Below are 13,595 nucleotides of genomic sequence, written 5' to 3'. Positions count from 1 at the left end.
CATGAGTGAGAGCTTTATTCTTCCAATTAGATATCTTCTTGGTAACCATTTCTGTCAAAGGCAGGCATTCTTTAATCCCCATTCTTGCTGCAGTGAGTGGCAACCCTAGATACATTATAGGGGTTGTACCAGCTGCACTTCCATAATATCTGCCAATTCCTGAGCTTCATGATTACTCATACCTCCAGCAAGGAGGGTAGTCTTCTGTGTACTCAACCTTAGACCAGTGCACTCAGAGAAATCATCAATAATCTTCTTCACTGCCCTCATTGTCGTATCATCCCCTTTACAAAACACCAAGACATCATCGGCAAAACACATATGTGTAATGTCCAGTTTCTTACATTTAGGGTGGTAAGAAATTTCTTTTGCCATAACATTACGGTTCAACATTCCACCAAGTACCTCCATGACAAGGACAAATAAGTAGAGTGATATGGGGTCCCCTTATCTGAGCCCCCTACATCCAGCAAAGTAGCCCTGAGGTAGTATGGTGTGAAATAGCACATCTTTGTCCACTCAATGAATTTCTCATGGAATCTGAATCTTGCCATTACTTTCTCAATAGTCTGCCAACTGACTGTGTCATATGCTTTGGTAATATCAATCTTGATGGAGCATCTTTTAGACCCATGTGCTTGATTATAGCTTCTGATAAGCTCATGAGCCAGCTGGATGTTGTCTTGGATCGATCTGCCAAGGGATGAACGCAGATTGTTGCATGGAGATGATGTCATGCATATACGGCTTCATTCTATTAGTGAGTAGCTTTGATACACACTTATAGATGACATTGCCACAGGCAATAGGCCTGAACTCTTCTACTCTTGAGGGAGTTGCACATTTAGGGATGAGACAGATGTGGGTAGAGTTGACTCCCCTATTAATAGACTTCAATGCAAACACAGATGTAACAGCTTTGACAAACTCCTCCTTCACATGCTGCCAGTTCTTTTTGAAGAAAAATGCATTGAAGCCATCAGGCCCTGGGGCCTTGTTATCTTCCATTTCAAACAAGGCTAGTTGTACTTCTACCTCAAAAAAATCTTGCACCATAAGCTCTGGCTCATATGTAGTAAGCACCCTTGGGAAGTGGAGACCGTCAAGGATTGCAGAATCACATAGAACAGGGGTTGGCTGTCCCAACAAGCCTTTGTAGTAGTCAACAAATGCTTCTGATACTCCCATATGACCTTCCCTTCTAACACCAGTGGGATCTTGAACTGCCCATATAAGATTCCTGCCTTTTCTCTCTTTAAGCATCTTGTGGAAAAATTCAGTGCATTTATCCCCGTACTTCATCCAATCACATTTGGTTCTATGTCGGAGATCCTCCCCTTCCATAATAATAAGCTGACAAAGAGTGGTCCTGGCTTTCTTCTCTCGTATGCATAAAAGACTACCCATGGGATTGCTTTGTTGAGCTTTCTGGATGCTCATGAGCTCTTTCCTTGCTGCTTCTGTCTACTTAGTTAAATCCAAGTAGTAGAATTTTGCCCATACTTTAAGCTTACTCTTCAGCTTCTTCAGTTTTTGGGTAAGGATGTACATGGGGCACCCAAACACTACTTCATTCTAGTAGGCCAGAAATGTGGCCAAAAAGTCAGGATGTAGAATCCAAAAATTACTGAATCTGAAAGGGAGACTTGCATAGACATTATTCAAGATAGTAATGATAATAGGTGAGTGGTCAGAAGTGCCAGGTGGCAAGAATTCAGCAAACGAGAAGGAAAAAGAAGAGCTCCAAGAGCTATTGAACAAGCACCTATCAATTTTAGACCACTTACTGGCAAAGTTGGTCCAAGTGTAGAAACCCCCGGTAGCTTTGAGGTCATATAGTTCAGCTTGAACAAGACAGTCAGAAAAGGGGCCTGTCTCCCGAGCATGCACCGCCTCTCCTCCAATACGTTCAAAGGAGTACAAAACATTGATAAAATCCCCAGCAACACACCACTCACCCTGAACTCCAGAATGAATAGAGCAAATATCACTCCATAACCTCAGTCTGTCAGCACTCGAGTTACTTGCATATACCATAGTTAAGAAGAACGATTTCATAGTAGGTAGCAGCTCAATCTTATAGTGAATAAGCTTATCTGTTTCCATAATTTTCAACAAGGAGATAATGCCCGGGTCCCATGATAGCCATACTCGACCACTAGGACTACTGATGTAATTGTTAACAAAAGCCCATGAAGGGTAACAGATGTTGTTGATGGACTGAAACTTCTCAATCTTGACTTTAGTTTCTAACATACCAAAGAGGCACAGTTTATTCACATTTCTAAAACTATTCATGTATCTAGCTTTATTAGTGTCATTAAGTCCCCACACATTCCATATAGCAAGCTTCAACATTACTAATGTTTGTGTTTTCCTTTCCTACTAGAGCCCTTTTTCTTTTCCTTTCCATTTTTAAATAGGAGATGTCCTTAGCCTGTGACCTTGTTATAACTTGCAAAGGAAGGACATCTAGTGTGGATGCTTGCTGTGGTTGCTCATCATTAAAGAGTTCCTTTTCAAGTTCGAAAAGTTCGTCTTTAATGATTCCATCTTCTAGCATTGCTGCTTCATAAACTACTTGTTCATCATGAAATTAAGATTCTTCAACAGTTGGCAGGGCTTCACCATGAATGATCAACTCAGTACTATGTACAATATCTTCTACAGGGTTTCAGAGGATGGCAAATCTACCTCCACTAACATCCAGAGCAGTAGCCTCTGGGTTGATGAACCTCATAGTGTTGCTAGACTCAGGGATGGATTCAACTATTTCATCTGTCGTGATTCCCTGCATGCTAGTGTTAGCTCCAGTAAAAGGGGTTAGCACACCCGGCCCCTCAGCTACTGCGCTCAAGGTACTTTCAGTGTGAGTAAGGCCCACATAAGGAACTAAAGCCCTGCTATCATTACAACCTGTCAAGCTCTCATCCTCAGTAGTAGTAGCCACCACTACTTCCTTCACTGCCCTTGTTCCATTTTCTTATGCCAGATCCCTCATGGTATCACCTTCATGAAGACACTCTTGGTTAGTAGTGTCTTCATTTGTTTGTGCCTGGCCATTCTACTGTGTGTTTTGTCTTCTCCAAACTCTAGCATTTCTTCCATTACACTTGTCATCTGTGTGCCCAAATCGGTTACATTTTGTACAGGATATTGGCTTCCATGGGTACTCAAGTGGGATAACAACCTCTCGATCTCCAACTTTTACTGTAATGACCTCCTTGTAATCATGATTCACAGGGAACTCAATGCAAAACTGAGCAAATGATAGTCTTTTTCATTGTGCGGTTGCAGCATCCATAAACATAGGTGTTCCTCCTACTAGACTCTCTAGATATGACAACCCATCAGACGTCCACATCTCCTTAGGAACATCCATCAACTTGACCCAGACCGGTGCCGAAGCCACCTTATTTCTATAATTATCCACTTCCACAGTCCAAGGTTTAACAACAAACACTTTTCCAGCTATAAACACAGGACCTTCTTCCAGTATCATTTGTCGATCTTCAATGCTAGCGAAACTCATATAGAACAACTCCTTGTCAGTGGTAATCTCAAATGAACCTTTTAACTTCCACTTCTTCTCCAGAAACTCCTTAACCATCAAGAACAGCAGTCTTGAGTCCATAAAATAACCCACTAAGTATTCATCCCACTGTTGAAGTCCTTGTTCAATCAGCTCTTGGGGAATTGAGCTACGCCATTAACAATGACAGGAGTGAAAGATTTAAATGCTCCAGTCGCGTCTTGAGCACCATTTCTATTGAATAGCGCACTCCAAGAATTTGGACGATATCCAGCTTGTCTATTCAGATTTGACGAACGAGAGGGGTTGCTAGATGAGGCCATGGTGAAGTAGGATGAACTGAGTCATGAAGCTCTTAAATTCCTTCTCTGAACTTGCGATTTTACCATATAAGGAATGAATCTAGAGGCTGGTTTGGATAAGCGAGGGAAAACTCATAGTTTTAACAAAATCAGGAAAAGAGAGGTGCATCGGATCACAATAGCAACTTAAGTTATGTTGCTACCAATCGCCCTAAGAAAGGACCCCATTTCAATAGTTTGTTGTTGTTGTTCAAGCCATGTGAGGATGATTCACCATTAGTATTTATTGTTTTGCATAAAAGAACTTCAAGTTCTTCGTTACGAGTAACTAGAGATAGAGCTCATAACGGAGAACTAGAGTATATAGCCACCACCAAAGAGATTTGTGGTTGAGTTACACTCTCATGCTAGTGAAACCTCGATCCGAGAGGATTTGGTCTTCACTAGGGATCAATACAAGCAATTCGATACTAACTAATAGTCAATCGAATCGCGTGGTGGATTAAACCCCTTCTAATACCTTTATTCATCATTTAAATTCACTGTTTTCACCTCATGCCTACTATATTGACTCTCATTAGTGAAGCATATTTGCAATATAGATTCGTATCTAAGTAGTGTACAACTAGAGTTTAGTGAAAACGACTACTCCTCTTTATCACATGATTTTGATAAGCTTTATCTGCTATTTTTCCATCATAATTTACTGTTCACACTTCTCATATTCTACTGTTCATCAACAAAGATAATAATTATTTCTTATCAATGATCTTATTTCTTTAAATAATCCTGATATTGTGTTCCTTTCTGAAACTAAAGGTTCAATCACTACCATCAATTCTCTCATTCATCAGCTCAATTACCCAGACCATTTCATTATACCACCTATTCATTTAGCTGGTGGTATGTGCCTTCTTTGGAAGGAAGGAGTAAATCTTAGAATTCTAGACTCAACTTCTAACTCTATCACCTCTGAGCTTAATAGAGGTACAAGACATAGATGGATAGCATGTTTCTTTTATGGTAGCCCTTATAAACCACTTAGAATTAAAAGTTGGGACCCTGTCCATAATTGCCCAATCTTGGTTATTGGAGACCTAAATGCCATTCTCTCATCATCTGAAGTGTTAGGAGGAAAACCTTATGAATACAATGACGGTGAACCTGCTCATGATATCATAAATACACAAGGTTTTATTGACTTAGGTTATAAAGGTTATCCATACACATGGTCTAATAAGATAACTGCTCCGTATAATATCCAAAAAAGGTTGGATAGAGCACTAATGAATTCGGAATGGTTACTTTTATTCCCTGAGGCTATTTTAATTCACAAAGTAGCTATAGGCTCTGACCATTGCCCACTCTTCCTCAACACTCAACCTCCTCTACCCTCATCTCCTGTCCCCTTTAAATTTCAATCCATGTGGATCACCCATCAAGATTACCAATCTTTGGTAAATACATCCTGGAATACTAGCAACCCGTATCACCAAATGTGATTCCTATTAAATATCAACTGGCTTCAACAAAAAAAACTTTAAAATTCTAAAATAAAACAACTTTTGGAAATATTTTTAACCAAATAAAAGTTTTAAAGCTAGAGTTGGAATCAATTCAAGGGAAAATTCCAACTAAAGAGAATGTTCTTTTAGAGAATAACACTTTAACTCTTCTTAACTCTCTGCTTGAATGTGAGGAAAAAATATGGAAGCAAAAATCAAGAGATTCAGATATAAAAGAAGGTGATAGAAACACAAAATACTTTCACATAAAGACTTTGAGACATATAAAATATAACAGGATTGATTGATTAAAAACTGAACAAGATTTGTGGATCTCATCTCCAAGGCTCATAGGTGAATTGAAGCTTTGGTTCAACACTTTAAAAAAATTCTCAATGATTCCTTCGTAGCTAACACAAATAATATATCATCTCTTTTACCAATGATCATTACTCAAGAGGAAAATGAAGATATTACAAGACCTGTTACTAAGGAAGAGGTTAAGTCAGTCATGTTCAGTATGGGAGCCCTCAAGTCACCTGGACCTAATGGGTTCCCTGCACTTTTCTATCACTCTTCTTGGGATATTATAGGTGATGACATCTTTCACATGGTGTCAAATTTCTTCTCCTCTGCTCATTCTTTGGAAATCCTCAATCACACAAACATTGCTTTAATCCCAAAAACTCAAAATCCAGAAAAATGCACTGATTTTAGGCCTATAAGTCTATGGAACATTTTATATAAGCTTATCTCGAAAATTCTTACTAATAGGCTTAAATCTTTTCTCTTCCCCTCTATATCTCCTTATCAAAGTGTTTTTGTTACTGGAAGACAAATTTCAGACAATGTTATACTAGCTCATGAGATCATCCACACCATGAAAAGAAAACAAGGCACTTCTAGGCTGATGGCTATAAAATTAGATATGTCAAAGGCCTTTGATAGGGTAAACTGGATATCTTAAGCTCTATGGGGGTAAATCAACACTCTATCTTGCTCATTCACCAATGCGTTTCAACAGCACATTTTTCTGTAATTGTCAATGGAACTCCTCATGGTCACTTCACCACTAATAAAGGGCTTAGCCAGGGAGACCCTTTATCTCCCCTTCTCTTCATCATATGCATGGAAATGCTCTCTAGATTAATTAATTAAAAAAAAAAAAAAAAAAAAAAAAAAAAAAAAAAAATGAGAACAAACTGCATGGTATCAAAATTTCAAATCAGAATGCTCCTATAACCCACTTTCTTTTTGCAGACGATGCTTTTATATTTTCCATGGCTAACATGGAGGAAGCACAAACTATACTAGATATTTTAAACAATTTTTGTGCTATAACAGACCAAGAAATCAATTTTAATAAGTCTGGTATTCACTTCAGCAAAAATCTAGAAGGTAATCATGCTATCATGATACAAAAATATTTAATTATGAAAAAGATTGAGGTGAGAGAAAAATATATTGGTTCTAAACTCTTCTTAGGACAACCTAAATCAGAAATTTTTGGTTAATTAATCAACAAGGTCAATGCTCGTATTACAGGATGGAAGTGTAAACTCTTTCACAAGCTGCAAGAACTGTTTTAATCAAATCTATCTCTACTGCCATCCCAGTGTATCATATGAGTACATTTCTCATTCCTATTTCTGTTACTGATAAAATAAATGCTCTTCAAAGAGATTTCTGGTGGGGGATAAAACAAGATAAAACACAAATAATGTACCTAAAAAGCTGGTCTTTTATTTGTAAATCCAAAATATCTGGTGGGTTGGGTATTAGAGATACTCATCTGAATAATAAAGCACACCTATCTCGTATTTTATGGCAAATTGTTACTAATCCCAACTCCTTGTTAGCATCAGAGATCAAACCAAAGTACTTCCCACACACTTCACTCCCTCAAGTAAATAAAAACAATGACTCATCATGGTTTTGGAAATGTATGTTACATATACTACCTCTCATCATTGGAAACTCAACTTGGCATGAGGGTGCATGTACAAATATTAATCTTTGGAATGATGCTTGGATACTAGATATTCAACTGGTTAAAATTCCACCTTCTATTCCTGTAAATAACTCTTACACATCAGTTTCTCAACTGATTTAAACTTATTCTAGAACTAGGAATAATGAAACTCTAAATTCAATCTTTGACTCTAGTACAGTTAGAAAAATACAAAGCATTCACTTGTTTGATACTAATCTACAGGACTCCTTGCACTGGAGCTTAACTAAAAAAGGTGCTCACTCTAGCTGTAAAGTTTATGTATAATAAACTATATATGTACACACAACACTCTTACCCCGTCACTTCTAACTCTTTATCTGGCTTTATGGAAAAACAATAATTCACCGAGAGAGGTTTTACTAGCATGGAAATTATACAATAATGTTGTCCCAATTAGAGATCATTTGGCAACAATCATATATATACCTGACAAGAGTTGTATGTTATGTGGCTCTCAAATTGAAAGTATACATCATCTTTTTTTAGATTGTACTTTTACAAGGGCTCTTTGGTACCAATCCCCTTAGCTCATTAGACTTGATAAATTTCAACATCTTCAAGTTAAAGAATGGACAAGTTAAAGAATGGATAAATTTGTGGTTTAATCCACCTGCAGACTAGCTAATAAACAATGAGACTTGGGCAAAATTTTGTTTGCTTTTGTATTCCAATATTTGGAGAGAAAGGTGTACTGTGTTTCTATCATATCTTTATTTAGAATCTCAAAAATCATTAATAGTTTCTTCTCTGAACTTGCAAATCATTTAGTGCATACCAAAATCATTAAGACTCCTATAGCTATGAAATGGGAAATACAAGTACACCTAAAAGCTATAAAAAGCTAAATGTGGATTCTAGTTACCATATCATAGGTAACAGATCGCGCGAGCAGGTTTTGGATGCTACTGGTACTAGTTCAAGATGGGCAGCAGACCCAACAGACTCAGAATGCAAAGGACTACTTAAAGCCCTCAAATGGTGCTGAGGGCACCTAATTACAAACTTAGTAGTGGAAATGGATGCAAAAGTTGTCACAGATTTCTTGCAAGGAAAGCCATCGAGTGTGGGATGGAAATCAAAAGGAATACTATATGATGTAGCTAGTTTTTTGAAAAGTTTTGGGAATGTAAATATATGTTATGTACACAGAAATGGAAACAAAGTAGCACACATGTTAGCTAGCTTTGCCGTGAAAAATCACAATCCTATAGCTGGACACCTCACCCTCCATCTTGGCTTGTTAATATTTTGGAGGTGGATTATCAAGATATATTAACTAGTAGAAGGTCTAATATAGCTCCAATATGGTTGCAACATAGCCTGGAGCATGTAGATATCAATGTAACACCGTGTTTATATCAATAAAATTAAAAATGATTACCAAAAAAAACACAAAAAGACTGTAGTGTCCAGCACGTTTTCGATGTAAAAGTCGTTGACTAATGGTCTAATGCATGATTCTTAAATAATCTTAAGACAAATTGGGTGTATCCAAAAATGAAAATTAGTTCGTTCGAATGTCGCTGATAAAGTTGTGCGTTGCTTAAAATCTAAAAGTTCATTGGTAAATAATGTGACTAACAGATGGTGGCAATAAAATATGAAAATAGATTGAAAAGATAAAAATATGGAAAAGCATTGAAACTTGAAAACATGAAAATTTCGAAATAAATGGAAAAGAGAAACAGACAAGTGCTCAAGTCAGCGTTGTATATGTCAGACATTTCAGTCCAAAATTCACACTCACTGAAGCTTTGTAATAACGAAGAAAGCCCCTCAAATCCTTGTGGCCGTATGTGTGTTTGTCATGTACAGCATTAGGTTGGCAATGTGCTTAAAACTTAAAAAAGGATCTAATGAGCACGGCACCCCGACAAGCATCTCAAGAAGAACGAAAATCCAAAGCAGTCTTTCAGAAATGTATGTACTCATCTCAAGAAGAACAAAAATCCAAAGCAGTCTTTCAGAAATGTATGTACTATATCCATTTGCGCCACAGCGCATGGATTACTTCAGGCATGTGAAGAAGGTGACTAAAGGGATTACAAATATATCAGCCACAAGCCCACAATTCACATATATAAAGTTATCAGTTAGCACAGTGATTGTTATAAGGACCTGACAAATTAGCCAAAATTCTAGACCAACATTTCCAGGCTGTGTTGGCCGGCACATAAGTAAGTTAGGTTAACTAGAGACATTCTTCTGATGGTTTAGAATTCATGAAATTATTTGAACAACCCATACTTGCCAACAGCTGCTCAAGTGTTAGTCCTCTTCTACTGTCGTTTTCCCTTACCTGTAAGATACTCTAAAACCAACATTTCTGCCCTGTGCACTTGCTCAAGTCGAAGTTTTACAAACGCACCACCAGACAACTAAAAATAAATATACCTGTTTCAGCTATCATCACAATGTGTAAGTGTGTAACTACCAAATCTCCATATTGTACCAAATAAAGATACAACGATAATCCTCCAAGAATCCTAACAATAGATGAAGTTTCCAGTTCAATGAAAATAAAATATAATATGAAGTTTCCAACACTGTCCGCAAGGAAGGGGGAAAAGTTGGGTCGGAAAAGTTTGTTGAGATTGGAGGCTGTGAAAATAATCAGAGGTCCTACATGCAACTCCACTCTTCCAACTTTTCTCCGATTCAAGCCCAACTTGCTGGGGTCGCTGAATCGCCTATCTACCAAATAAATGCAGTTGCTTTTGGTGCAATCAGGTAATGCTGGTCATGTACATTACTTGTTCAATTTCAAAGTAGCTCCTACATCCATGATGCAGACCAACCAACTCCACATCATATGAGCAGGAACAAAGCCAGAAGGAAGCGTACATCAAAACAAACTTTTCACATAATCTCTACACAGTTCCATATTGATCATGCCCATTAACCCTGTTCATACTGAATGCAATACTCGGCTGCAACACACTTAAGAATATGCAAAAACAGATTATTAATTCTAGCACAAACAGTAATCCAACTTTGCATTGGATATCTCGGCACAATGGTGCAGAAAAATTACATCTGCAAGGAAAGGGGGGTTGAGAGGCATAGAAGGCAAGTTTGCATCCAAAAGTACCATCAACATCCAAATACAGGTTAAAGGTAAAAACAAAATGAACAAAGAATAGATTCATATCCAACCAACCAATCACTAGGAAAGAAAGATCAACATCAGAATACGGAAACAACTAAGAAATAGAACAAACTAAGAATAGATTATACAACCAATCAGTAACTAGTCATGAAGAGCTCTCTATACAAGATAATGAATCAAAGTATTAGTAGTAGCACTTAGTAATACTAGAAGTATACGATCGATCCGTCCACTAGAAGCGATATGATAAAACCAAAATAGACAAAATTATATGTTCTCTAAAACCTAATCCACAGTGATCAACTGATTCTTCTTTCAAGGATGCCCCTTCCATCTAGGATAAGCATTGTCTTCTCTGTTGTTCCTAAAAGCACAGCATCCAATGGAGTAGACGACAATGAGGAAGATGAGAAAGATGATGTTGAGAATGGCCACCTTCTTCCAATCCTTCTTGAGGTTATCCAGTACCCCTGCCTTGCAAGACTGGCAACCAAAACACAAATTCTGATTCGTCCAAGTAGCACAGTCGGGATTTGTAGAGTTCGTCCCTGTAGCTGGTGTATTCCAAACAGTCGCATTCACATAAGTGAAGTTACATTCTGTTGGTGGCTTGCAGCACCCAGACTGCATTCATCACAAAACAAACCCAAAATTTAGATATTGTCATATATAACATTTCACAAAATCCTCATTACTCTAACAACCATAATGCAACTCATTCAACATTTATTTTTCCTTTAATGCCCTCAACTTATTCAACATAAAACAAAAGAAACTAATCAAAACAGAAACAACCAAATTTACAAAACCCCATTTATCAAGTTTTCTTGAAATTTTAACTTTCTATTTAATTTCTTCTCTAATTACAAATTTTCTCAATTCACTGCAGCACAGCTATTAAAACAGAACACCAAAACTCAAATTAAAACAAATTAAATACCAAATTGTATTCCAAATTCATGATTCAAACCATAAAAACCCCAGTCCTACATCATAACTAAATTAAATACCACAAACCAAGAAGAACACAGTCCATATCAAACATACCCCAAACCACATTTCTTGTCAAACCCTAATAAAAAATAATAATAAATACCCACATCAAATATCAGATCTATCAATTAAACAATTAAAAAAGCAGTTTCAAATCCATAAAAAAAGAAACATAATAAAACAGATCCGATAAAAATAAAATAGTACCTGAAGAGGGCTGAGTGATTTCTTGATATAAGCCTGAAAATCTACATTAGCATCATCAGAAAGAGACTTACAAACTTTACTATCTTCCAAACAACTTCTAATCCTCCTCCAATTCTTCCCATTCCCAACTCTCTTCTGTAACCAATTACTATAATCACCCAACCTATATTCCTTATACCCTCTTTCACTAACAACTTCACCAGCCCCTTTATTAGTAACAACAAAAGCAAATATAGTGAAACAAAACAGTAAAACAATCAACAAAAACATAACCAACAAGTAAACCCAGAGTATCCATGAAACACGACAACAAGCACCTATAAATCCTGCTAGAGAAACTACTAGGAGGAATACTCCTAATACTATTAAAGGCTTATCTAGGAACTTTTCACAGTCAGTTGAGGCACGGGCTGTTAACCATATTCCAGTTGATAGGATTGCGATGGATAGGAGGAGGGTAATGAAGTTTAGGATTCCTACTAAGTTGTTACTTATTTTGAATGCCATTGTTGAGGACGAGTCAAAAAAGAAAACTAATAATAATTTCAAGAAGATAAGAGAAGAGAGAGAGAGTGGATTTATAGAGAGAGAGAAACGGTTTCTTCTGGGAATGAACGGCTGAGATTTTAGACTGGGTGGTTAGGGCGGTATTGTGAAGGTTCCACGTATTTTACTGTTACTCGTTTTTCTTATTTTTTACTATTACTCGTTTTTGAGTTGGTTTTGAATCAGTGTTCCAGTGGGGCCCAGTGGGCGACGTGGTTTAAAAAAAAAAAAATGACGCGGGTAGTGCCGACGAGTAGGTATCACAATGATGTCACTGCCCCAAGAGCAGCTATGCCATTTACCGATTTATTTACGGTCTTACCTTTTACCATCTTAACCTAACAATGATTTAAATCCGTATGAGGGTGATCTGGGAGATCGTCATACTGATAATCTGATATTAGATAGTTGATCGCATACTACAAAATATCAGGATATGGGTATTTATCGATATTCAATTTTTGAAAAATGTATCGTGGATATATCCAAAATATCGATAAATATTGTAGATATTGTGGATATTTCTTGATATATCATGATATATTATTTATATTTATTTAAAATATAATGGTAAATATTAAATAAAATTGTTATATACACCAAATATCACCAAATATCACAAAATATCTCCAAATATCACAAATATCGTTGAAATATCACCGATATTTGCAGTAGTATATTTCTCTGAACATATCGTGATATTTATATATCTTTCTCTGGAATCTGGATAGATATCCCCAAATATCGCGATATATCGAGATATTTTATACTATGGTTGATCGAGATCTATTACCATATTTGGAAGTTGAGAGTTGAGACACATGTTTTGACGAATTTCCTACAAAGGTCGTCCAATTAACAGGTTATATCCGGCGAAGAAAAATGTGATTAATCATGTTGATCATCGTACCAATGCATGATAAAAATAAATGGAACTTTCAAATCAATATATAGAGACAGTGTGAAACTCTCTAATATAAGCAAATTTTGAAGAGTTCAATATAATCTAAAATACAATGTGTGTCTGCTTTTTAATCTATTTTGTTATCAATTGTTAGAGCATCTTTAGGAGTGATATCAACCTAGCATCAAACATCAAATTTCCAACAATTTGGTGTTTTTTCAACTTCAGGAGAGTCACATGTTGATAAAAACGCCAAACCAAACACCAAATTGGACAATATTTGGTTCTAGGTTTGGTGTTGTATCAAATCACTCACACGGTTTTGCCAAAACCGCGTGGGCTTGGGGTTCTAATTGGGTTTATATGGCGCAGTTTTGTGAAAACTGCGCTAGAGATTGGAAAAGAAAAAAAAGAAAAAAAAGAAAAAGTTTATGTACGATACATGGCGCGGTTTTCTCAAAACCACATGGGATTGGGCCTATC

At 36.8% G+C, this 13,595-nt stretch overlaps 2 protein-coding genes across 2 annotated transcripts; both read right to left on the bottom strand.

Moving 5' to 3' along the window:
* Nucleotides 1-1,575: 1,575 nt before the first annotated feature.
* LOC147509637 (uncharacterized) lies at nt 1,576-2,358 on the bottom strand. Its single transcript, XM_086597867.1, has one exon. The coding sequence runs from the start codon at nt 2,356-2,358 to the stop codon at nt 1,576-1,578; it is 783 nt and encodes a 260-aa protein (XP_086453993.1).
* Nucleotides 2,359-10,564: 8,206 nt separating this feature from the next.
* TET8 (tetraspanin8) lies at nt 10,565-12,355 on the bottom strand. Its single transcript, XM_086601914.1, has 2 exons — nt 11,663-12,355; nt 10,565-11,086 (listed from the first exon to the last, which is right to left on the bottom strand). Exons 1-2 carry the CDS (start codon nt 12,167-12,169, stop codon nt 10,778-10,780), a joined length of 816 nt encoding a protein of 271 aa, XP_086458040.1. The 5' UTR covers nt 12,170-12,355; the 3' UTR covers nt 10,565-10,777.
* Between the last annotated feature and the right edge of the window lie 1,240 nt (nt 12,356-13,595).

This window comes from Coptis chinensis, chromosome 3 (genome assembly GCF_015680905.1).
Source record: "Coptis chinensis isolate HL-2020 chromosome 3, ASM1568090v1, whole genome shotgun sequence".
Classification (NCBI taxonomy): Eukaryota; Viridiplantae; Streptophyta; class Magnoliopsida; order Ranunculales; family Ranunculaceae; genus Coptis; species Coptis chinensis.
The sequence above is the reverse complement of the archived record's forward strand: the minus strand, read 5'-3'. Positions and strand labels throughout refer to the sequence as shown.